This window comes from Moschus berezovskii, chromosome 19 (genome assembly GCF_049115385.1).
Source record: "Moschus berezovskii isolate FMDL1 chromosome 19, NW_MosBer_1.0, whole genome shotgun sequence".
Lineage (NCBI taxonomy): Eukaryota > Metazoa > Chordata > Mammalia > Artiodactyla > Moschidae > Moschus > Moschus berezovskii.
Window position 1 is genome coordinate 6,479,513 of NC_142478.1, and position 27,043 is coordinate 6,506,555.

Consider the following 27,043-nt stretch of genomic DNA (forward strand, 5'->3'; position numbering starts at 1 on the left):
TTTCTTGCAGAGAAACCTCTACAAGTCATATAAAGATATTTGCTTGAGTATTATTTGGACTAGCAAAAATAACTGTAAATCATTCAAATTGATAGCAAAAAGAAAATGTTTAAATAAAGCATATTTTATACATATAAGTTGAAATAGTAGGCAACTTTTTTAAATGAGATGGAATAATGTCCAGTTTCTTGGACAAAGTTCCGCAATACACAAACTGGGGAAGTAGGGGTATGGGGGGAGGTCATTGTAGAACAGCAAATACAGTTGCATGTGTTTTCATAAAATTTTTTTGAAGTGTGTGTGTCTGCAAAATGATCAGTGGCTTAAAAGTACCCATTACATTTGTGATTTTAAAAAGTGGGATAAAAATAATGCTGAAAAAACAAAGAGCAAGCCATAGATTGTATGGTCTCAATTCTTTCATGGAGAAAAGGAAAGATTTATTCAACACTGCATGTTGTGTCCGACTCTTTGCTACTCCATGGACTGCAGCATACCCAGCTTCCCTGTCCTTCACCATCTCTCAAGAGTTTGCGCAAACTCATGTCCATAGAGTCAGTGATATCACCCAACCGTCTTATCTGCTGTTGTCCACTTCTCCTGCCTTCAATCTTTCCCAGCATCAGGGTCTTTTCCAATGAGTCTGCCCTTCGCATCAGGTGGCCAAAGTATTGGAACTTCAGATTCAAATCAGTCCTTCCAATGAATATTCAGGATTGATTTCCTTTAGGATTGACTGGTTTGATCTCCTTGCGGTCCAAGGGACTCTCAAGACCCTTCTCCAACACCACAATTCAAAAGCACCTATTCTTTGGTGATAAACATTCTTTATGGTCTAATTCTCACATCCATATATGACTACTGGAAAAGCCATAGCTTTGACTATACAGATCTTTGTTGGAAAAGTAATGTCTCTTCTTTCTAATATGCTGTCTAGGGTTGTCATAGCTTTTCTTCCAAGGAGCAAGAGTCTCTTAATTTCAGGGCTGCAGTCACCATCCACAGTGATTTTGGAGCCCAAGAAAATAAAATCTGTCATTGTTTCCCCGTCTATTCGCCATGATGTGATGGGACCGGATACCGTGTTTTTGAATGTTGTTTTAAACCAGCTTTTTCACTCTCCTTTTTCAACTTTATGGAGAGGCTCTTTACTTCCTCTCTGCTTTCTGCCAAGGGTGGTATCAACTACATATCTGAGCTTATTAAATTTCTCCCGGCAATCTTGATTCCAGCTTGTGCTTCCTCCAGCCCAGCATTTCTCATGATGTACTCTGCATAGAAGTTAAATAAGTGCGGTGACAATATACAGCCTTGACGTACTCCTTTTCCAGTTTTGAACCAGTCCATTGTTCCTCGTCTAACTGTTGCTTCCAGACCTGCATACAGATTTCTCAGGAGGCAGGTAAGATGGTCGGTATTCCCATCTGTTTAAGACTTTTCCAGTTTGCTGTGATCCATACAGTCAAGATTTTAGTGTAGTCAATGAAGAAGAAGTAGATGTTTTCTGGAACTCTCTTGCTTTTGCTATGATCCAACAATATTGGCAATTTTATCTCTGGTTCCTCTGCCTTCTCTAAATCCAGCTTTTACAAGTGGAAATTCTCAGTTCACGTACTGTTGAAATCTAGCTTGGAGGATTTTGAGCATTACCTTGTTAGCATGTGAAATGAGTGCAATTGTGCAGTAGTTTGAACATTCTTTGGCAATGCTCTTCTTTTGGATTGGAATGAAAACTGACCTTTTCCAGTTTTGTGGCCACTGCTGAGTTTTCAAATTTGCTGGCATATTGAGTGCAGCACTTTCACAGCATCATCTTTCAGGATTTGAAATAGCTCAATTGGAATTCCATCACCTCCACTGTCTTTGTTCATAGTGATGCTTCCTAAGGCCCACTTGACTTCACACTTCAGGATGTCTGGCTCTAGGTGAGTGATCACAGCATTATGATTATCTGGGTCATTAAGATCTTTTTGTATAGTTGTTCTGTGTATTCTTGCCACCTCTTCTTAATATCTTCTGCTTCTGTTAGATCCATACCATTTCTGTCCTTTATTGAGCCCATCTTTGAATGAAAGTTTCCCTTGGTATCCCTGATTTTCTTGAAGAGATCTTTAGTCTTTCCCATTTCATTGTTTTCCTCTATTTCTTTGCATTGTTAACTTAGGAAGGCTTTCTTATCTTTCTTTGCTCTTCTTTGGACTCTGCATTCAGATGGGTATATCTTTCCTTTTCTCCTTTGCCTTTCGCTTCTCTTCTTTCCATAGCTATTTGTAAGGCCTCCTCAGGCAGCCATTTTGTCTTTTTGCATTTCTTTTTCTTGTAGATGGTATTGATCACTGTCTCCTGTACAGTGTTACAAACCTCCATCCATAATTAGTTCTTCAGGTACTCTATCAGATCTAATCCCTTGAATCTACTTGTCCCTTCCACTGTGTAACTGTAAGGTCATACCTGATTTAGGTATGATTTAGGACACACCTGAATGGCCTAGTTGTTTTCCCTACTTTCTTCAATTTAAGTCTGGATTTTGCAATAAGGAGTTCATGATCTGAGCCACAGTCAGCTCCTGGTCTTGTTTCTACTGCCTGTATAGAACTCCTCCATATTCAGCTCCAAAGAATATAATCAATCTGATTTTGGTACTGACCATCTGGTGATATCCATTGTGTACAGTCGTTTCTTGCATTGTTGGAAGAGGGGGTTTGCTACGATCAGAAAATGTTCCAATAATTGATTTCAATGTGGCATAAGACTTAAGTACTTACTCAAGGACTCTTTAGCTTTCACTGTTCCCACAGGACTGTCTTCAGGCACATCTTCATAAACAGAGAAAGTGTACTTAGGCCTTTCAAATTCAGCAGGTGCCAGAGTCGTCTGGAGAATGTGTATGGTGACCTCAGCATTAGTGACAGATGTGAGCCCACCGCCATCTCTAGCACAGACCATCAGCAGAAGTGTGGTGGATTCCAAATGACTAAGAGTTGATGTTAAGTAAATAATCCCTGATAGGAGAAAGAGAGAATTAAAAGGCAGATAACATGCAACAAATACATACGAGCAACATTACGCTGACCTGCTAATGCTGCCGTGATGGTTGCTACTTGAGCGGGCCACAGTGTGCTCAGTATTTGGTAAACATTACACTGCTTGTGTCTGTGAGGGTGTTTTTGGGTGTGACTGAGTCAAGCAGACTGGCCTCCCTGCTGTGCACAGGCCTTATCCAGTCACATGAAGGTCTGACTAGAACAAAAGGGCTGGTCCTCCCCCAAATAGAGGAGATCCCTCTTGCCTGACTACCTTCACCTTGGCACAGTGGCTGTTTTCCTTTCCTTTCGAATTGAACCCAGACATCTTGGCTCTTCCTGAGTCTTCAGACTGCCAGCCTTGGCCTTGAGCTACACCATGGGTTCAGCAGGTCTTGAGTTTATCAACTCACCTGCAGATCTGGGGGCCTGTTAATCTCTGTAATCTCTATAATCACAGGCTCAATTCCTTCAGAAAATGTATATACACACACACACACACACACACACACACACACATCTTCATATTTATATATGTCCTATTGGCTCCATTTCTCTGGAGAACCCTAATACATCCACTTTCCAATTAAAGAACTTGAAAATATTTGCAAACTGATGGTCCAAATTCCGCCAAGTAAGCAATATTTCCTAGAGCTTAAACTTTAAGTCATCTTGGAAATATATCAGTTAACCAGGAAAAAACATAGACTGTTGCCTTCATGAGGCCTTACTATCATATCAACAGCCCGGGATGAAGGACAAGCACAGTACATCTCATAATCCAGTGTAGTCTAGGCTCATGCCAGGTTGTTGGGTGATCACCATCTGCCCAGGCACCAGACCTTAAAGCCACAGATGAAGCTGAAGTCTTATCTTCTGGGGTATCTGCCATAGCAAGACCAGAGGGCAGCTCTTTTTCAGGGAACTCCATTCTCTTTGTTAGTGAGAGAATAAAATATTAATGGCTGTGGGTAAGAAAACTTCAAGAAACATTAAAACTGTTAGGTAGAAAGTTAGGCATGAGCAACAAGGGGTTGCCTGGCTGAAAGGGATGCAAGCTTATCTCTAAAACCCATCTCAGACATACCCAAGAGAGTTCACAGATATGCTACAAAAATAACCACAGAGACTTTTCCAGCTCCTGCACATGCACCCTAGACACACAGTGAATACAAACTAACCACAGGGGCTTCTTCAAGTGACCTTAGGCAACTAAGCGCCCACTAAGGGTTCACAAATACTCTACATCTGATTATAACAATAGACTGAATTATTAGAAGATATAAACAACACAGCCTGCTGTTATATTATAACTTGCAATTGTCAATTGGCTTTGAGCGTATGCCCATTTGCATTCCCTTGCATTGACTGGTAGTGGGTACAAGCCCTATTTTGCACAAAGCAAAAGGAGGAGATGTGAAGTATAAAAAAGGGGAAGCTAACAGGGAAAAAGAAGACTCCTTTGAGGTCAGCCTGCTCCCATATCTTGGGACTGTCTAACAAAAGATTTATCTGCTTGAGGTGAACTGAACTATAACTTGTCTGTTGTTTTAAACCCTTTAGACTACCGTTCCAAATCTTTGTTGCAGTGAGGCAATAATCAAGGAAGAAAAATAAACCGACCTGACAAAAGCATGAGGATAATTTAGGCTTATACACAGAGTGCTTGTGAGAGAAGAAGGTGTAAATGGTTAAGTTGAGGAGAGATCCAGTAATGCTGAGAAAGCCAATCATTTATTATTGCCAATACCACCTATTGGTGTGTGAGTGTGGAAACACGAAAAGAGGTCTAGCATAACCAGTTTAAGAAATGAAAATGTTAGTTGTATTTAACAAAAAAAGAAACACACACATAAAATGTTAGATGCATTTACATATAAATAAATGTGGCTGAACCGTATGGAGACTATCACAACACAACTGGCTTTAAACATTAGTTAAATGAAGGCCTGACTACTGCAATTTTGCCAGTTTATGAGAACCTGGCAAAAATATCAGAAATGTTTGTTTTCCAGGCATTTTAAAAAACTGACACCCATTCAATTTATTTCTTTTTTTAAATAAAATCTGCACTGTTATGACTCCAATTCCTCGTTCTGATGTTCACTAGAAATTTAGTGAATTTGTCTTATTTCTCCTTGGCAAACACATCATCAATAACCAAAGCTAAATGTCTCCTCAGACCTGTGCCAGGCACAGCATCTCCATTTTCTTTCCTGACATGATTGTGTGTCATTTCACTTGCAGTTCCTGTCTCCTGAACATTGTCCAAATTGATCTGGGAACACATGGTTCCAGATGCAATCTGACTATAACAGAAGAGCAGAAGCATTTTTTACTGGAACACTTATAAAATAGTCACGTAACCAAGTGTTATCACACCCACATCTGCAGTCATGTTCAAATTGGGGTTCATACTGATTTGCTGGTCCTCCAAAACACTCAACATTTCTGTTATTGGTTAGCTTCAAACTTTCTTTCTTAAAAAAGTCTATCCTTGATTAAAAAATAAAACTCAAATAATGCAAAAGTATCAGTTTACAGAAGAAAATGACAAGTCTCCCTAACCCAATTATCCCCCATTCTCTGGGTATATAGTCTTCTAGAATTAACTCAATTTTAATTATTGGACATTTAAAGGCTTTTATTTTCCACACAGATGGTGTTACTTCCATTATGACAATGAAAAGATTAATGCCCACCTCAAGTAGACCACAAGCTGGTCTACCTGCTTTCAGACTGACTCCTTCCATATTATTTTTCATATTTGTATTAGAATAGTCTTCCTAAAATCCAAATCTTGACTTTTCAGTGCTCCTCCCAGTTTTCAAGGAAAGTTTAAATGCCTTATTGTGATCACCAAGCTGCTCAATTAGTGCTTTTCCATCTCTGTGGTTCTGTGCCACCCCTCTCATTGTACAGGAGCTCACTCTTGGCATGGAGAACCATATCTAATTTCCAGAATCGATCTTGTTCTTTTCTGTTTGGATTGCTGCATCCCCTCCCTGGAGTAACTTCTTCATTTTCTCTGGCAATGATTTCTACTCACATTTTAAAGCACATCTCTAGGTTCACCTGGCACAAGGGGTGAACCTTCTACCTCCCACCCTGCGTCAGAGACCGCTCCTCCAGGACCCCGCAGTGGCCTGAGGACATGTGCCCATAACACATGTGCCACACTGTACCTAACTTTTCTTTAATTGGGGGATACTTTCTCTACAATGCTGAATTGGTTTCTGCCATACAACTATCATAACTGTACATTCATATATATCCCCTCCCTCTTGAGCCTCCCTGCCACACACCGCCATCCCACCCTCTAGGCCATCAGGGAGCACCGGGCTGGGCTCCCTGTGCTACACAGCTGCTTCGCATTAGCTATCTGCTTTACACGTGGTAGTGTATATTACTACTTACACTTTCCAGTGTTTGTCTTTGTTATCATTCATCACTTATTCATTATTTACTCATTTAAAAATCAAAAGACAACATTTTGAAAATATATAAAAAACAATTTAATATACATAATAATGCAAAGATCTATAACTAAGATGAAAAGATACAAATAAACCAAAAGTTAAAGTGAATAAGGGCAGATAATTCTTATAAGAAAGAATAAAGCAAAAATAAATATGATAAGTTCAAACTCATTAAAAATAACAGAAATACAAAATTAAAAACAACTACCCCCTATTTTCACCTCTAATATTGGCTAAAACTTTTAGGTAATATTTTGCCAGATTAATAAAGGATGTGGTATCAACATACACTGTCCAAAAGACCCTTTGGCAATATTTATCTAACATATTAAAGAGCAGAGACATTACTCTGCCAACAAAGGTCTGTCTGGTCAAGGCTATGGTTTTTCCAGTGGTCATGTATGGATGTGAGAGTTGCACTGTGAAGAAAGCTGAGCGCCGAAGAATTGATGCTTTTGAACTGTGGTGTTGAAGAAGACTCTTGAGAGTCCCTTGGACTGCAAGGAGATCCAAACAGTCCATTCTAAAGGAGATCAGTCCTGGGTGTTCTTTGGAAGGACTGATGCTAAAGCTGAAACTCCAATACTTTGGCCACCTCATGCGACGAGTTGACTCACTGGAAAAGACTCTGAGGCTGGGAGGGATTGGGGGCAGGAGGAAAAGGGGACGACAGAGAATGAGATGGCTGGATGGCAGCACCGACTCGATGGACATGAGTTTGAGTGAACTCCGGGAGTTGGTGATGGACAGGGAGGCCTGGCGTGCTGTGATTCATGGAGTCGCAAAGAGTCGGACACGACTGAGCGACTGAACTGAACTGAACTGAAATTGTTCTTATTCAAAACCTAGAAATCTACCCTGTACTTACATAAGGGCTCTGAAATAGGAATTTGCAATATCGCAAATGACTTTAATATCCATCAAGAAAATAATAAATGTTTAAGTCTATTGCAGTATCCGTTCCATCGCTCAGTCGTGTCCGACTCTATGCGACCCCGTGGACTGTAGCCTACCAGGCTTCTCCGTCCATGGGATTCTCCAGGCAAGAATACTGGAGTGGGTTACCGTTTCCTTCTCCAGGGGATCTTCCCAACCCAGGGATCGAACCCGGGTCTCCCGCATTGGAGGCAGACGCTTTAACCTCTGAGCCATATTAATACAATATAGTAAGACCATTCCATAGCACCCACAATGAATAAAGGAAAGATACTTGTTTTCATTTAAGAAGATTTTACATGCTACTGTTGTTGCTTAGTTGCTTAGTCATGTCCAGCTCTTTCATGCCCATGAACTATAGTGCACCAGGCTCCTCTGTCCATGGCGGTTTCCAGGCAAGAATACTGGAGTGGGTTGTCCCCATTACATTGTATATTTTATATAAAAAATGAGTTGTAAAAATGAATCTATATATAATTCAGTATGTTTAAAAAAAACTTAGTACTCAAACATTTAAACAATGTATAAGTATACAGTGTTCTACTGTACGGAGAAGGCAATGGCAAGCCACTCCAGTACTCTTGCCTGGAGAATCCCATGGATGGAGGAGCCTGGTGGGCTGCAGTCCATGGGGTCGCTGGGGGTCGGACACGACTGAGCGACTTCACTTTCACTTTTCACTTTCACACATTGGAGAAGGAAATGGCAACCCACTCCAGTGTTCTTGCCTGGAGAATCCCAGGGACGGGGGAGCCTGGTGGGCTTCCGTCTATGGGGTCACACAGAGTCGGACACGACTGAAGTGACTTAGCAGTAGCAGTAGCAGTTCTACTGTAAAAAATCAGGAAGTGTTAAATGAGAATGTTAGATTACAGAATAATACGTAAACTATAATCATAAACACTAACATGTATACTTTGCATGTACACACACGTGCAAAGAAATATGCACACTGGAAAATATGGAAAGATCTGAACGACTACAGAGAGACCATCTATATGGGCTGAGATCACAGGACAACTCCCTTTACGCTTCTTACGCTGCTGTAGTTTTAAAGAGCACGTGTGCTATGGACTGAATCCTACCCATCTTCAATGTTTTGAAGGTCTAAGCCCAGCATAGCCGGATTTGGAGACAAGAGGTAATTAAGGTGAAATGAGGTCATCAGGGTGGATTCCTGATACTACGGGGTTAGTGTCCTTACTGGAGAAGACGCCACAGGGCTCTCTCTCTCTCTCCATAGTGTGAGAACACAAGAGCCCTCAACAGGAGCTCAATCAGCCACGAACTTGGTCTCAGACTCCCAGCCTCTAGAACTGTGAGAAATTAACACCTGTTGTTTAAAACAGCCAGCCTGTGGTGTTTTGTTACAGTAGCCCAAGCTAGGGCTGCCCTGGTGGCTCGGACAGTAAAGAATCTGCCTGCAATGCAGGAGACCGGGTCTGATGCCTGGGTCAGGAAGATCCCCTGGAGGAAATGGCCACCCACTCCAGGATTCTTGCCTGGGAAAGTCCACGGATGGAGGAGCCTCGTGGGCTACAGTCCCCGGAGTCACAAACAGTCGGACACGACTGAGTGACTAGCACTGACTGAGCCCAAGCTAAGGCAATTAGGTTTGTAAGTAGAAATTTTATATATGTGTGTATATATAAGATAGTCATAAAAACATGTTTATTACAAAACATTATACTGCCTCTGTTTAGAGTTTGTATACTTGCATACCATAACGAAACTTTACACTGGACATTAAAACATGCATTTTAAAATAACTGTGCAAAAGTCTTTTCAAAAATAGGATTCTTATTCTGTAAAAAGCTTCAAGGATGTACAAGAATGGAAACATCACAACTAGCAAATGAAGATATTTAGGAGAGCTATATTCGATTAAATGAATCCCTGAGGCTGAGATAAACATACCTTGTAGAAATTACCTATATAAAAGTGTTTGAACATGTGATTCCCAGATATAAACAAAAATAATGTTACCAATGCTCAAATTACTAGCAAAATGTGTCGCAACAACATATGGTAAATTGGGAAATGTAATAAAATAAATATCTGTACTATATTCACTCTGCTAGTTGAAAGCATTATTTTTGGTGAGAGTAATCTAGTGTTCAATGGGCCTCACCCCCAAATTCCGAAACTGGTATTTTAAATTGAGATAATTTGATAATGAGATTTGAAGTCTCAAAGGTTTGACAATGGGGACCAAAAAGAACATATGCTTCGTGCCACACAGAACAGTATTCCATATGGCAAAATTAATTTTCTTGTTTTTTAACAAAATTTCACTGATAAATGTCCATCTCATTTGTTATATTACCGATTCTCAACAAATTTGAAGGAAAGGAAAAGAGAAGAGAAAAGGAGATACTGTGGCAAATACAGACAGCTGTACAAATATAACTTTGTCAAGAACCTTCACACTTAAGAAATATACACTCACTGATCAACAGCTAAATGCCACTGAAGTGAACTAGTTAGATCTGGCAGCTAAGGCACTGCACAGTTTTAGCTCTTACAACGAGGGCTTAGCTTGCATGTCTGCTACGTCGCTTCAGTCTTGTCCAGGGCTTTGCACCCTGTGGGCCGTCTATGGGATTCTCAGGGAAGAAAACTGGAGTGGGCTGCCATCTCCTACTCCAGGGGGTCTTCCCGATCAAGGTATCAAACCCACATCTCTTACATCCGCCGCATTGGCAGGCAGGCGCCTCGCATACAGCAGCTATTCACAGACATGAACTCGCTGCTGGGCAGCAGCAGGAGACCCTCTTCCCAAAGGGAAGGGCCTTGTTGAGAAGACATTTTTCAAGCCTTTTAAAACAAATAACACTGTATAAGAGCCTGACCATTCAAGGTAAATATTTCTAGTTTTAGTTTTTGAAAAGGTTTTTAAAAGAAGATGTCCATTATCTTACTACTTCAGGTCTCATTTCACAGACATCTCAGAAGTGTGGCCTTTGCTGTAGGATGTCTGCATTGAGAGAGTTTACATTCACACACACACATACACTCATATATGGGTGTGTACACAGATACAGACATATCTGTATATGCTTACGCATGCTTGTGTTGTGTGTATATATACATAATTATATACGTATATATATATAAAATACATAAATATTAATCTACTCAAAACTTCTCTGCAATGATGGGATGGTCAGTTTCACATAACAGGAAATCTTTTCATCAAGACCAAGTGCCAAGTACTGTCTCCATACTATCACAAATTGCACTGACTTCCGTGAGTGCCCACAGATGAGTCACCTAAATCTATCACGGGTTTACCCTCCTCATCTATAAATCAGGATGATGATAATCACCCAGCAACCTCAGATACAGTGACTTACTCTCTGAAAATGTCCAATTCTTGTATTAACTATTTTCAAAAGCCCCAAATTTTAGGATTTCTAAGATTTTTCAAAAACTTTGATTAAACAAAAGCATGATACTCCATTAAGAACAACCACTCGAAAGGCAACGCAACTTATAAATACACGTGTCTGGATGTGCGTGACTCTGCCGCACTGAGACAAACCAGTCTGACGGCAAGCCCTGAGGGCCCCGGGTCACGTGTTAGTAGATGTGCATGCTCACATCTTCATATCTTCCCTTGTGTATTTAAATATATGACAGGTACTTGTGTCAGTCAGGAACCAATCAGGGAAGCAGAAACTACACTGAGAATGTTAGAGATGATACCATTAAAAGAACCAAAGACACCTGTGTGAAGTGAAAGCGTTAGTCATTCAGTCGTGTCCGACTGTTTGCAACCGCAGACTGTAGCCCTCCAAGCTTCTCTATCCATGGAATTCTCCAGGCAAGAATACTGGAGTAGGTTGCCATTCCCTTCTCCAGGGGATCTCCCCAATCCAGGGATAGAACCTGGGTCTCTTGCACTGCAGGCAGATTCTTTACCGTCTGAGCCACCAGGCAAGCCTGACCACACATATATGAGAAGCTAAAGCCGTAAGAAGGAGAGGATGAGCAACACTGCATGAAGCACTGGGCTTCTCTGGGGTTGCAAGGACAGAGAGGAAGAGGCAGTGGTACTACCTCTACCTAAAGGGAGAGGAAGAGCTCTGGGGTGGTGTGGCTCGGATGGTACCCAGCGCCCAGGGCACCTCCTTGAAGCTGATATTCAAGTGCCTGAGAGACTGACTCACAGCTGGTGTTCAAAACTGCAAGGGCAAGGCCAGCAGGCGCTTAGATTGCCTTTGAGAAGTCACAGTGAGGGTAGTACTCACCACCCCAGGGCACACTGCAAGGTCAGTGCAACAAATGGGCACTTCTGAAGGGAATGCATTCTCATTTATGGGAAAAGGAGACACTGATAATTATATACATAAGTGACATTTTTTAATAAAGAGAGACAAACACAAAATCTTACAGCAGCAACAAGAGAAGAAAGACTGAGAACCTATAATGGAGTAATTCTTTGACTTCTCAATGGCAATGACAGAGGTCAAAGGATAAAGCAATATTGTGAAAGTTACGGAAGAAAGCAACTGCCTATCCCAAATTTTCTACTCAGATAAGCTATTGTAAGGTATGAACACCGGATCAGTCAGAAGTCTTCAGAGAAACGAAAGCAAACGGTGGAAATGACAGAGAGAGGCAGCGATGGGGGAGAGGGGCCAGGGAGTGGGGAGGAGCAGAGGCAGAGGCTCGGAGACCTAAGGGAGTGGCGCATGTGGGGGTGGGCGCGTCTGCAGTTCAGGGCTGGCCAGCACGCCAGAAATCCCCGCAGGAGTGGATGTCACAGTCTTGAGTTGGAACGCAGCCTACAGGTAGAATTCCTTCTTCCTGGTGGTACATCAGTCGTCTCTTTGAAGGCCTTCAACTGATAAGATGAGGCCCACTCATATTATGGAACATTTTTTGCTTTACGCAAATATTACTTAGTTAAGTGTGAATCACATCTTAAATACTCCTTCTCAGCAACATCTAGACTGGTGTTTGATCAAAAAACTAGGTACCACAGCCTAGTCGAGTTGACACATAAAATTAATTATCACAAGCATAAAATAAGACCAGGACAGACAGACAATTTACCTCTTACAAATCATCACTAAAGGAACTACTAAAGGGAACACTGTTTTGATACTAAATACACTGACCACCTCCTCCCTGAAAGCAAGTGCTACAAGAAATATAAAAATATATCAAATATATCCTTTTAAATACAATTTAAAAATTGGCAGTAAAAACAGTAAAATATTAAGCGATGCACCTAGAGTGCTGCTGCTGCTGCTGCTAAGTCACTTCAGTTGTATCCGACTCTGTGTGACCCCATAGACGGAAGCCCAGCAGGCTCCCCTGTCCCTGGGATTCTCCAGGCAAGAACACTGGAGTGGGTTGCCATTTCCTTCTCCAATGTGTGAAAGTGAAAAGTGAAAGTGAAGTTGCTCAGTCATATCCAACCCTTAGCGACCCCACGGACTGCAGCCTACCAGGCTCCTCCATCCATGGGATTTTCTAGGCAATAGTACTGGAGTGGCTTTCCATTGCCTTGTGCATACAACATGAATTCAGCTTTGACCTTCAGAATATTTACCAAATCCAAGTATCCTTGAACTTTTATTTTAATGACTTTGTGGAACTCAGGAGTCAGAAGACAAGACCGGGGCCTTTGGGGATGAGGGCAGTGTGGAGAGGGAATGTTTCACAAGAGTTCCTCCAATAAAATTAGATCCACAAAGCTTTCAATGTAAGAGGGAGCTAGAAATAAACCCCTGCCTGATGAATGAAAATTAGCGACTGGAAACCTGGCATTCTAAACAGAGGAGTAAAAATGTCCTTCGAGAATTCATAAACATAAGCCAACCTTAACAGTAGTTTTTAGCCTGAATTCACAATAAATGATGAAGTGAAAATTTTCAAGTCAAGAATTTAGTTGAAAACAATATAGATTTGTCCTTCCCTAGGGTGCTTATCCTCTTGAGAAACCTGTATGCAGGTCAGGAAGCAACAGTTAGAACTGGTCATGGAACAACAGACTGGTTTCAAATAGGAAAAGGAGTATGTCAAGGCTATACACTGTCACCCTGCTTATTTAACTTATATGCAGAGTACATCATGAGGAACGCTGGGCTGGAAGAAGCACAAGCTGGAATCAAGATTGCTGGGAGAAATATCAATAACCTCAGATATGCAGATAACACCACCCTTATGGCAGAAAGTGAAGAGGAACTAAAAAGCCTCTTGATGAAAGTGAAAGACAAGAGTGAAGAAGTTGGCTTCAAGCTCAACATTCAGAAAACAAAGATCATGGCATCTGGTCCCATCACTTCATGGGAAATAGATGGAAAAACAGTGGAAACAGTGTCAGACTTTATTTTTTTGGGCTCCAAAATCACTGCAGATGCTGATTGCAGCCATGAAATTAAAAGACGCTTACTCCTTGGAAGGAAAGTTATGACCAACCTAGACAGCATATTAAAAAGCAGAGACATTACTTTGCCAACCAAGGTCCGTCTAGTCAAGGCTATGGTTTTTCCCATGGTCATGTATGGATGTGAGAGTTGGACTGTGAAGAAAGCTGATCGCCGAAGAATTGATGCTTTTGAACTGTGGTGTTGGAGAAGACTCTTGAGAGTCCCTTGGACTGCAAGGAGATCCAAACAGTCCATTCTAGAGGAGATCAATCCTGAGTATTCATTGGAAGGACTGATGCTAAAGCTGAAACTGCAATACTTTGGTCACCTCATGCGACAAGTTGACTCACTGGAAAAGACTCTGACGCTGGGAAAGGTTGGGGGCGGGAGGAGAAGGGGATGACAGAGAATGAAATGGCTGGATGGCATCACCGACTCGATGGACATGAGTTTGAGTGAACTCCGGGAGTTGGTGATGGACAGGGAAGCCTGGCCTGCTTTGATTCATGGGGTCGCGAAGAGTCGGACACAACTGAGCGACTGAACTGAACTGAACTGATTTTTATTACTATCTCCTCAGTACAAATTTTATTACGCTATCCCTGGATAATAATATTAACATGTTATTATTACATATTTTCTGTTAATTAATGTACATATTCCCTGTTTAAATTTTCTAGTCTTTTAATCCAACCAACACACTACTTCCAGGGAAATTTTTCTTAAATATCATCATGACACACTGATGCTCAAAACCCTTATCTTGTGTATTTGCTATATTTAAACTTCTTTGTCATGATTTAAAATTCTTTTGTCAAATCACACCCACTCAGTGTAGTACTGGATCATCATGTAGCCCATCTCTCCACCTCAGATACCATCATCTTGTGTTGTCATAAATATATGTAACAAGTATGATAGCAAAGCACAATTCATGGGATACAACCCAAGAGGGCCTTTATTCTTTTCTATTTTATTTTTTTTTATTGGAGGCAAATTATTTTACAATATTATATTGGTTGGTTTTGCCATACATTGACATGAATCCACCCTGGGTGTACATGAGTTCCCCCTCCTGAACCCCCCTCCCACCTCCCTCCTCCCTTTATCCTCCCTCTGGGTCATCCCTGCACACCAGCCCCGAGCATCCTGTAACATGCATCAACCCTAAACTGGTGATTCGTTTCACATATGACAACATACATGTTTCAATGTCATTCTCCCAAATCATCCCACCCTCACCCTCTCCCACAGAGTCCCAAAGACTGTTCTATACATCTGTGACTCTTTTGCTGTCTCGTATACAGGGTTATCATTTGCATCTTTCTAAATTCCATATATATGCGTTAGTATACTGTATTGGTGTTTTTTCTATTTTAATTTATTTTGTATGGCTAACTATTCTTCTCCTGACCCTATGTGAAAATTCAGGAAGCTCCTGCCACCTCCACAATCACTAGCAACCAATTAAAATTCTTTTTGTTACATTAAGTCACAGAACAGTCTCAATTTAACAAATAGAGTATAAATGTCCATGGAATAATCAAAACTCTCAGGTTGAGTTCAGGCGGGGAAAAGAATCTGACAAAGAATGGATATGTGTGTAACTGCATTACTTTGCTGACACCTGAAACTAACACAACACTGTAAGTCAACTATGGAGCTGCCCTGGTGGCTCAGTGGTAATGAATCTGCCTGTCAACACAGGAGACACGGGTTCAATCCCTGGGTTGAGGAAATCCCCTGGAGAAGGGCATGGCTACCCACTCCAGTATACTTAACTGGAAAACGCCACACACAGAGGAGCCTGGCAGACTACAGTCCAGAGGGTCGCTAAAGAGTTGGACATGACAGCGACTAAATGCAACATAAATGAACTATGAAAGTGAAAGTCTTAGTTGTTCAGTCGTGTCCAACTCTTTGCAACCCCCTGGATTGTAGCCCTCCAGGCCCCTCTGTCCATGGAATTCTCCAGGCAAGAATACAGGAGTGGGTTGCCATTCCCTTCTCAGGGGATCTTCCTGACTCAGGGATTGAACTCAGGTCTCCCACATTGTAGGCAAATTCTTTATCATCTGAGCCACCAGGGATTATTAAGTATACTCCAATAAAATTAAAGATAAATAAACAGCTGTAATTTAAGGGAAGAAAAAGTTTAGGTGAGGCATGTGCTACAGGTCAGAAGTTGTTAGCTTCTTCTTTCTTTCCTCCCCTAACTCTCGTCCTCTTCTTCATCTTGCTAACATGATTTTCTGGACCATCTAGGGGCATCCAGGGCAAAGGAGGGGATAGGAGGGCAAAGGAGGGGATAGGAGAGCATCAAAAGCATTCTCACTGGACAGCCGCCAACGTGATGTTGGAGCGTCAGTTCTCTCCCACCTGGGCAGCTGTTTAAATGCCACTGTCCATCACTGCTGCTTTCATGGCTTCTGCAGGGAAAGCTTCCACCTTCTAATCTGAGGCTGCCATAATAGACACGACCACGTCCCTCTTCACACACACTGCTTCCTCATCTCCTGGAAGGCGGGCACGGCTCAGACCCCTAGCCCTGGCCTCTGCAGGCAGGACTGAGCCCCACCCCAGCTGTCTCCACCACAGAGCCCGTGCCCAGCAGACGCCAGTCAGCACTCTCAGCCCCACAGACAAGGGCTGTTTTCACCGCAGGAATCCCTCCTTTATTCCACTGTCTGTCATTCCTGCTCTAGATTGTTCAGGTGACAGACACCCTTGATTGTATTTGAAATGTATCTTTTAAAATATGCCAAACCAGAGGGTAGCCAACAAGCCCAGTAAAAGTAGGGGAAAGAGAGGTAACCGTTAGCACACATCCAGATCAGCCCGTAGAAGAACAGAGAGAACAGCCCTCAGGCATTTCCCTCCTGACGGGCAATGGAGCAGTGCAGGGCGCAGTGAGTCGGCAGGCCTCCACAGCTTTGTTCTACTGGAAGGACGTCCTGATGATGGAGCAGGCCCGTCAGGTCATTTTAATCAGGTGCCACCAACTGTTCACATCACCGCGTTCCCGCCTTTAAAAGTCAATGCTATTTGTAGTTCCCCAGACTGACCTGACTCTCCACAGCGTGCCTGAGTACAGAGGCAGGCCGCACACGAAGCCTCAAGAGCCCCGCTCCCGTAACAGTCATGGCTCCTCACTCTAGCCTGACAACGGGCACTCAGTTTGATGCATCAACAGAAAGAGCGTGCCTAACACAAGCCTGAAGATGAAATAATTTAAGTAGGGAATACCATCTGGTAAAAACTAAGAAGCCAGACAGCTGAGCGTCTTCTGCTCAAATACTACCCCACTGTGTATGGCTGCACTCTCAATATTTGACACTCGGGATGAAATTATTAAGTCTTTGGTCTTCTTCCACACGTTTTTTCTTTCTACATTTCCACATATGTTTCCACAGATTTCTGTACTGTGGTATGGACTATCTATTTCGTTTCCAGTATCAAACTGTAAAAATTAATGTACTTTCATAACATGATTTTTTACATTTATTTACTAAGACATAATTTACCACATACTATTGTATTAGCTTTAGATGTACAAATTAGTGATTTGATGTATATATACAGTGAAATGATTATAAGGATTATCGGCAACCATCACATACATATTTACATTAATAAACTTTTTCTTGTGGTAAGAACTTTTATGATCTACTCTCAGCAACTGTCAAATATGCAATATAATACTGTTAACTACAGTCACCATGCTATACGTTACATCCCCAGAATTTATTTACCTTACAAATTTAAGTTTGTACCTTTGGACCCCTTTCACCTGCCCCACCCCTCCCTTCTCTGGCACCCACCAGTATCATCCCTGTGTATTACAAGGACATTGTTGTCAGTTCAATTGGACTACAAGCTTTTTTGTGGCAACAATTCCATCTCAGTCTTTTTTATTTGACAACCACATACTTTGTACCATACATCCCAGAACTGAGCTAGTAACCAGAAAGGGAGCCAGGAACAGAACAGACAGTGTCGGTGGGGCACAGACAATCAAATAATCACAAAACATGCAATTATAAAGAGAAGCTGTGCTAGAATATAAACTGGTCACCTACTTTAATGTGCTCAGAGAGGGGATCGTCAGAAAACGCATCCATGAAAAGGGGACCTATAACTTGAGCTCTGAAGGATGAGTTGGGCCATTCGCTAGGTGAGGATGTGTGTGTGGGAACAGAAGAGGAGAGAGAGCAATCCAGTGTTCTGGGCAGAAGGGAAGACATGTGATGCGTCCAAGGAGGGAAGCACACGAGCTCAGGGAGAGGACGTGGAGGAGCAAGAAGGAGGAGGTGGAGGAGGAAGAGAAAAAAGAGTAGCTGGTGTAAGGAATGAGCACAAAGATTAAGAATTATTGGAGCTGAGGCCACAGGGAAAGTAGGACAGGTCATGAAAAGCCTGGGAGACCATAACAATGATTGGCTTTTGGCCAAAAAGCCATGGGAAGTCACTGAAAGATTTAGGCAGGCAGAGGTTATCTCACGATAACCAAATCTGCCTTTCTATATTTGGACAAGGTCCATTTTGTGAGAAATGGCAACCCACTCCAGTGTTCTTGCCTTGAGAATCCAGGGACAGGGGAGTCTGGTGGGCTGCCATCTATGAGGTCACACAGAGTCGGACACGACTGAAGCAATTTAGCAGCAGCAGCAGCATAGGTATATATAGATATACAGATATACATATATATGAATTTTACTAGGCTTCTTCTGAGCCAACAACTACTTTTTAGGCTTTCTATGCCAAGTTGTGTAGTGAAACAATTTATACTAGAGGCCAGGAAGAAGCTATAAGTTTCTTTGAACAAATAGTCATCACTTGAAGAAGTGAGTATTAAGATTAAATTTGTCCTTCTATATGTTGAATATTTCAAAACATTCACTTTTAAAAATATTCAGGTATAAAGAGGAGCTAGAAAGCTCATTTACTTGAATTCAACATTCAACTAAGAGCTGAGGAACCAGAAAATGTAGCTCTATAATATATATTATATATATATGTATTAATTATATAATATATATATATATATATATATATATATAGGGGTATATAAGGCTTCCCTGGTGACTCAGATGGTAAAGAATCTGCCTGCAATGCAGTAGACCCAGGTTCAATCCCTGGGTCAGGAAGATTCCCCTGGAGAAGGGAATGGTTACCCACTCCAGTATACTTGCCTGGAGAATTCCATGGACAGAGGAGTCTGGAGGGCTACGATCCATGGGATTGCATATTTACATATAATAATAAAACAGTAAGTAACATCAGTAGCTCTCTTTACCTGTATATTTGCCAGCTTAAAATTTATGACATTATATTTTAACATTTTAAAGTACAGTGATATTATTTAGCTCTTTTTTTCATGACATATAAATTATTAATTACTATTTTGGGGGTCAATTTTAACTTTAAAAAATAGACACTGATTAATTTACAGAGCACTAGTTATTTTATGTTTTAATTGCTGAGTGCTTAGATTTATACATACTAATTATAATCTGTAATAAATATTCATCTATGCTTTTATCATTTAAATAGAGGAAACTGCTGGGATTAACGTTTTTAATTGATATACTAATAAAAGGACTTAAAGATTTCTATTAAATAAAATCTAATAAACAGAATCATGTTTTCCTACTAATAAACAATACTTAGTTTTAGAATCAAACCTCCTGGAAAAAATGGCATACTCTTTGTCAAAGTGGTACTCTGTAGTTAGACAATAATCTGTGGGTCATTTCTAAAATTGTAAGCTATGGGATAGTTATGAACAAAAACAAGCACAAAATCCTGACAGTCACCAAACATGTAGTCTGTAAATGTAATTTTCTCAAAAACAGAGATAGATCAAAAACTATACGATATCAATATCAATTTCTTATTGATATACAGTCACAATAAGAGATTGTTTTTCTATCTCATCTACTTGAATCAATGTAATGTATATTTATCTTTTGTCTTCAGTTTTTATTCCTTTTTTCAAAGCCATAATTATGGAAAGAGCTTCAAAATAGAAATTTGAGAAGTCAAAATGTGTCAGTTCAGTTCAGTTCAGTTCAGTCGCTCAGTCATGTCCAACTCTCTGCGACCCCATGAATCACAGCACACCAGGCCTCCCTGTCCATCACCAACTCCCGGAGTTCACTCAAACTCATGTCCATCGAGTCGGTCATGCCATCCAGCCATCTCATTCTCTGTCGTCCCCTTCTTCTCCTTCCCCCAATCCCTCCCAGCATCAGAGTCTTTTCCAGTGAGTCAACTCGTCGCATGAGGTGGCCAAAGTATTGGAGTTTCAGCTTTAGCATCAGTCCTTCCAATGAACACCCAGGATTGATCTCCTTTAGAATGGACTGGTTGGAGCTCCTTGCAGTCCAAGGCACTCTCAAGAGTCTTCTCCAGCACCACAGTTCAAAAGCATCAATTCTTCGACGATCAGCTTTCTTCACAGTCCAACTCTCACATCCATACATGACCACGGGAAAAACCATAGCCTTGACTAGATGGACCTTGGTTGGCAAAGTAATGTCTCTGCTTTTTAATATGCTGTCTAGGTTGGTCATAACTTTCCTTCCAAGGAGTAAGCGTCTTTTAATTTCATGGCTGCAATCAGCATCTGCAGTGATTTTGGAGCCCAAAAAAATAAAGTCTGACACTGTTTCCACTGTTTTTCCATCTATTTCCCATGAAGTGATGGGACCAGATGCCATGATCTTTGTTTTCTGAATGTTGAGCTTCAAGCCAACCTTTTCACTCTCCTCTTTCACTTTCATCAAGAGGCTTTTTAGTTCCTCTTAACTTTCTGCAAAATGTCTCAGGTTTACTACTATTGCCTTGAGCAAACCACTAAGACTCTTAAGGTCTCCAGTCTCTTAATTTGTGGATGGGCATAACAACTGCCTTGCTTATCTAATATGCTAATGTAAAGCTCAAATGAGCAATATATGGAAGAGATGTCAAAAAGCACTGTCTGATACTGAGCAGTACAGCGACAAATCACTGGTCCAGGATGGGGTTAAAGCCCAGTTATGCCATATACCAACTGTGTACCTTTAGAGAAGTCACCAAATCTCTTTCTGCCTCAGTTTCTTCCTCCATCAAATGAGGGAGCTGAACTGTAAGGTTCCTTCCATTTCCAAGAGTCTGTGATCTTTAACTGGAAAAACTAACAAGAAAACTTTCCACATGCTTCTGTTTCCCATGAAAGTGACACACACTGCTCAGGTGGTTGCGATTCATTTTAGTCTCTGTCTTGCAAATAAAGAAAGTCACCTTGGTTTTTTTTTTTTTGGCGTGAGCAGATACATCCTTTAGAAATCAGGTGGGGTATTAATTTGTTAACTATGTATCAGAACACTCCAATTGTAGGAAAGTGACAATAATGTAGAATCACAAGAATCAGGACAAGGTGTGAAATCTGAGCATAAGACTAGCGTTAGAAGAGGCTGCCCTTGAAATGAAGGAAAACAGTCCTGGTGCTACACTGCCAATCATGCCTGTCACAGTCCGCACCCTGCACGAAGAGGGTGACCACAACTAGCCAGGGGGGCAGTGCTGGCTTCCCGGTTGCCTTCTAATTACTTGTCCTTCCGTTGTGCTAAATCTGGATTTTGTGTGCACCGCTAGTAAACCCAGAACAGACAATAGGTGAAACAGTGTGAGCTTCTGTTGTCAGATCTATGAGACTGGGCAGGAATTTTTATCTGTCTTGTTCACTGATGTATTCCAAACACTGAGAACTGTGCTTGGTTCAGAATAGGCGTTGAAACAGTATCTGTGGAAACGATGAACCTGCTTCCATTTTCTTTCTTTTCAGAACTTTTGACTTTTCTTATATCATTAGCATAAAAAGAGATAAATCACAGAAATGTAACCATAGGTAGCCCCAGCAAAAGAGATAACTGGGCAACAATAAAGGATTCACACAAATGCTTGAAATCTGCCACCTTAAAATAATCTGAATTATAAGTAAAGTTTGTTGCAGAGTAAAATCACTAAATAAATAGAATCAACACAAAAGCTAAATATTGTTCTTTTTACATTATTAAAAAGACTACTTCGGACAATGTAGGAAAAAAATTGACCAATAGTTCATAAAATGAGATTTAAAATACATGAACAAGGGCTATTAATAAGTAGGTTTCTTGTGTTCCCTCCTTCTAAAACTCAAAGCAGTGTGGTCTGCCTTGTACCCACATCAAAGGAAGCCACTAACTAAGAATCAGAGAAACGAAGGCTCACGTCAATCCCTCTCTCCTGCTGCTGAGACACACCCCACAAAAATGTGCTTTGAACCAACAGCACACTGAGAAAACCAGAAACAGACAGGAAGATGAACAGACAAGAGAAAACAACTAGGACAGCGCCACACCCCCTCTCCAAAACATTTTTCTTCTCAGCCAAACACAGTAAGTCCAAGAACTCTATTTCTAATGCATGACTCCAGGTTATGGCACAAACAGATAATGAAAAATCTCTTGTCTTCAGGAAAACTGGAGCCTATGTAAGCTTATAACATAGTATATCTGATAAAGGAAGCCTCAAAATGAAAGCACAAAGGAACCAGTGAGTGAATGAATTAATGTCTCTAAGAGAGAATTTCAGAATATTTCAGGAAGAAGTGAAAATGTATAAATCAGCTATTACTTCTCAGTCTTCTCCTCTACTATACAACTATGTACAACCACATGTATGTGTGTATATTTAGTTTATATATAACTAGAAAAGAGTTGGCATAGTTATGCTGCAGAGGGAATTTGAGAAAGTTCTGAAGAAAAGTGGCGGTAGGCCCTGGGATCCTGTGCCATTCTGCAATGGGGAAAGAGGATTTTAAATGAAGGTATGCTCTGTTATCAATGACACTGCTCTGCAATTTCTTAAGAGTCTGTAATAAGAATTTAAATCATTTTTCAATCATTTCTAATGTCATTATTCATTTACTCCATATATATTTACTGATAGGGGCAATTTCTTGAGACCATGTTTCTACTGGAAGATTCTGTAGAGACACCTTTAAAATGAAAGTAAGAAAGTCCAGCCTTTTACAGGTTCAACAAAGACACAGATCTAGGAGACAAAAGCCATATTCCAGTACAGTTCCTTGTTCTATTCTTTGAGAATATCAACATTTAAACTGGCTTTTATGGCAGGGCCTGGAGGCCTAACTATTATGTACAAAATAGAAACTGTGTCTGTAGTTGTAGTCAACCAACAGATGAACTGGAACTCAGCTGTTCAAATTAGAGACTACCTGCTCACTAGGCAACTTCTTTCCACAATTAGCCATGATGCTGTTTCATTCTCCTCTAAAGGTTACAGTAAAGCATTAGCAGGTCACATGAATTTCTCATGAGTTGTGATTAGGTGCAACCACATTCTCAGCCCTGTCAGACTGAGAATGTCTTCACCCCAAATTCACCAGCATCGAAATGCCAACAATAATATCCCAAGGCCCCTTCCATTACAACGTTGGTATTTGCTTTAAAAAACTACCAAAATACTCCCCTAGATAATAACCACTTAAAGCATTCTCCCTGATTAACAATGGCATTTGTCTAATGCCCGTGCCAGGAATGGAAACCTGTGGCTGTCGAAGCCAGCACAACAGAAATATCTCCTAAAAACACAATACAGTACAGATCATTCTTCAAGATTGTCCAGGGGAAACTAGAGGATGAGTGTGTTGATGTCTTTTAAAACAATCTGCTAAATGCTTTTAGATCATGTGCCCTGATTACTGGCTGACCTATATATTTTTGGCAATGTTAGTGCCCTGGAGGGCCTGACAATTTGACAAGTAGTTAAGGTCCTCAGTTTAGGTGAATTTTGAAAAAGTCGAGATAAGCAGAGACTAATTTCCTAAAAAGCTATTTTTGTCTGATCTTTGAAATGCTAAAAGGACTATGTCAGTGGATTATCTTGAGCAACGAAAGTTTTGTCTTATAAAGACTGTCATTGTAAACAACTAACCCCCTGGTCAGTCATACACACTAGAAGTATACTTTCCAGGCAAAATGCAATAACTCTTTAGCTAATGGGGCTAATTAAGAGGTCAAACTAACTTGGTACATCAGATTCCCTGTCTCAGTTATTTGTTGCTAATGAATACAGTCGTCACACAGGGTGTTGTAAAGATCCAGTAGGACAACGTGCAGAAAAGCGCAGTGTAGCACCTCACAGCAGTATTAGCATCACAATGGAAACACATCTCACTCATGCTCAGAGAAGGTGTTTCAAGAAAAAAATCTTGAGATCTCGGCACCCCCACATGTTCTGAAGCACTATTCACAATCACCAAGTTGTAGACAACAACTTAAGGTCTATCAACAGATGGATGGATAAACAAAATGTGGCATATACACACAATGGAATATTACTCAGTCTTGAAAAAAGAAAGAATTTCTGAAACATGGGAAAACATGGACAAACCTGGAAGACAAAAAGTTAAGCGAAATAAGCCATCCATAGAAGGACAGTTATTACATATTTCACTCTATGAAGTATCCAAAATAGTCAAGTTCATCAAATCAACGAGTGGAAAGTGGTTGCCAGGGATCGGTGAAGAGAGAGAAATGGAAGGTGCTAAAGAAGGAACATAAAGTTTCAGTAAAACAAGATGAGTAAACCTGAGAGATCGCCTATGCAACATTGTACCTCTGGTCAATGATAATGTTGTTATTCAGTCCCTAAGTCACATCTGACTCTTTGTGATCCCGTGGACTGTAGCCTGCCAGGCTCCTCTGTCCATGAGATTTCACAGGCAATAAAACTGGAGTGGGTTACCATTTCCTTCTCCAGGGGATCTTCCTAGATCTGGTATGGAACCCACATCTCCTGCACTGGCAGGCAGATTCTTTACCACTGAACCACTAGGGAAGCTGAACGATAATGTACTGTACACTGAAAAATGTGTGAAAGGGAAGATCTCAGGTTAAGTGTCCTTATTACAATAAATAAAATAAAAAATTTTTAAATAAGAAATACAGAAGAAAAAAAAATTTGAAGCCTCATTATTAGGCCCAGAATATTTGCAATATCTCCATAGGATTATAATGTAATATACACTTAAAATTTTATATTTTCTTATAACCAAACACTTCAAACATTTCTGTTAACAACAAACCAATAGGGAAAGGAGATAACCTCTTAAATATTGGTTACTTCTGAAAGATTCAGTGTGCCCACTGGATTTCTTCAGCAGATACACAATGACCACGTAAGAGACCTAAAAGGAGCTTTAGGTATCATTTCAGAAACAATGAGACTAAGACCTGAAGAGATTAAGGGGATGCCAGGCATAGCACCAGAAAGGCATTTCTTTGGATGTCAGCACAATGCTTTTTGCATGATTAGGATTATTCATACATTGAAAGGATGTAAGTTATCCTTAGATGATCATACAAATAGGGGACATTTGCAAAATAAATACTACTTTTATCTTACAGTATCTTTTATAATTTACCACCTTTAATCCTCACAGAAACTTTGCAACAAAGGAGTTATTAGTACTCCTGAGGTAAGGAAACAAGGCCACCAAACGTCATAAGACCAGGACGAGGCAAAGCTGGGACTCAGATCCAGTCCTAGCCTGACAAATCCTGGCTCTTTCCAACATGCCTTCTGAAAGGTGACGTGAGTCTTGCAGCACCCCTGCCAAGGAAAAAATCATTTCAACTCATTTTCTGGTTCATATGCAGAAGCGATTGATTCCAAGCTCACATACCTGTGGTGGAGTCGATGGTGAAAAAGGATGACAGGTGTCCAAGGACGAGCTCATAGGCCACTGTTCCATACATCCCGGAATCCCTGTCTGTGGCAAGAACATTGATGACTTCGGTGCCCAGCTGTGCCTGGCCACTAAGGCTCGTCACATAGGTTAATGGGTTAAACACAGGTTCATTATCATTTATATCCTCCAGTTCCACACGAACAAAAGCTTGGGCACTGAGTCCACCCTGTTGGATGGATGAGAAGTGATTACAGATAGGTCTCACATGAACACTGGGATGCAGAATAAGTGTGAAGGATCCTAGAACAGACTTCTGAAACAACAAAAAGTATGTGTGTGTGTGTATTCATTTTACTTTTAACATATATATATATATACTTTGGCCACCTCATACGAAGAGTTGACTCACTGGAAAAGACTCTGATGCTGGGAGGGATTGGGGGCAGGAGGAAAAGGGGACGACAGAGAATGAGATGGCTGGATGGAATCACCGACTTAATGGATGTGAGTTTGAGTGAACTCCTGGAGTTGGTGATGGACAGGAAGGCCTGGTGTGCTGTGATTCACAGGGTTGCAAAGAGTCGGACACGACTGAGCGACTGAACTGAACTGAACTGATATGCATTTTACTTTTAAACTTGAGCTATGAGTTCATGTGAATAGCATGATATCTGTACTCTAATACTGATTCTTAAACTGGAATTATATTACCACACATATATTTAGGTATGGCTGAATCTCTTTACTGTTCCCCTAAAACTATCACAACATTGTTAATTAGCTATACCTCAATACAAAAGAAAAAGTTTAAATAAATAAAAGGAAAAAAAACTCATAGGAGGTAATAATTTCAGAGTAGAGGCCAAAGAGGCCTTACTTAAGATTTCCTTAAATAAGGAAATATCTCCTGTCATCCAAAGAGAAAAAAAAAAATCACTTTCAATGCCCGGATAATCTTCAATTGCTAAGGATAAGGGATAAGAGAGTACTGGAGGGAGGTGCAAGTTCAAAATAGGTAACTGGGGGGAAAGCATCACTAAGAAGGTGCAATTTGAGTCAGGACGGACCCATATGAGGGACCAGACCTGTTATTTGGAGGAAAAGCATAACAGAGATGAGAGCACACACACAGGCCCTGAGAGAGGAGCGCGGTACATCCCAAGCCTGATCAGAATAGCAAGGAGACCAGTGGGTGATATCAGAGGGGCAGGGGAAGGTCACAGCGGGTTCAGTGGGCCTCTGAGAGGACCATGTCTCTGACCCATCTGAGGGCTGTAAGCAGAGGAGCAGCTTGATTTGCCCCCCAAGGGCAGCAAGGCTGGAAGAAGGCAGGGAATCTAGGTAGGAGACAGAAGAATCATCAAGACCAGCACAGCAGGTGACAGTGAAGCTGCTTTTCCTGCAAAGTTAGTGCCACGTTCATTTTGAGATTTTAAAATTTCCACATATTAGAAAAGAAATAAGAGTGCCTAAAATAGTGAG

The 27,043-nt window shown here is 41.0% G+C and overlaps 1 protein-coding gene across 1 annotated transcript in view; it reads right to left on the reverse strand.

Annotated features, from left to right (window-relative positions):
* The window catches only part of DCHS2 (dachsous cadherin-related 2), a 326,960-nt gene that overhangs the window by 128,581 nt on the left and 171,336 nt on the right, over positions 1-27,043 (reverse strand). Inside the window, exons 3-4 of the mRNA XM_055405366.2 lie at positions 25,556-25,787; positions 2,766-3,002 (exon numbers count right to left, since the gene is read on the reverse strand). Coding sequence (XP_055261341.2) covers positions 2,766-3,002; positions 25,556-25,787 — 469 coding nt within the window. The remainder of the gene's footprint in view (positions 1-2,765; positions 3,003-25,555; positions 25,788-27,043) is intronic.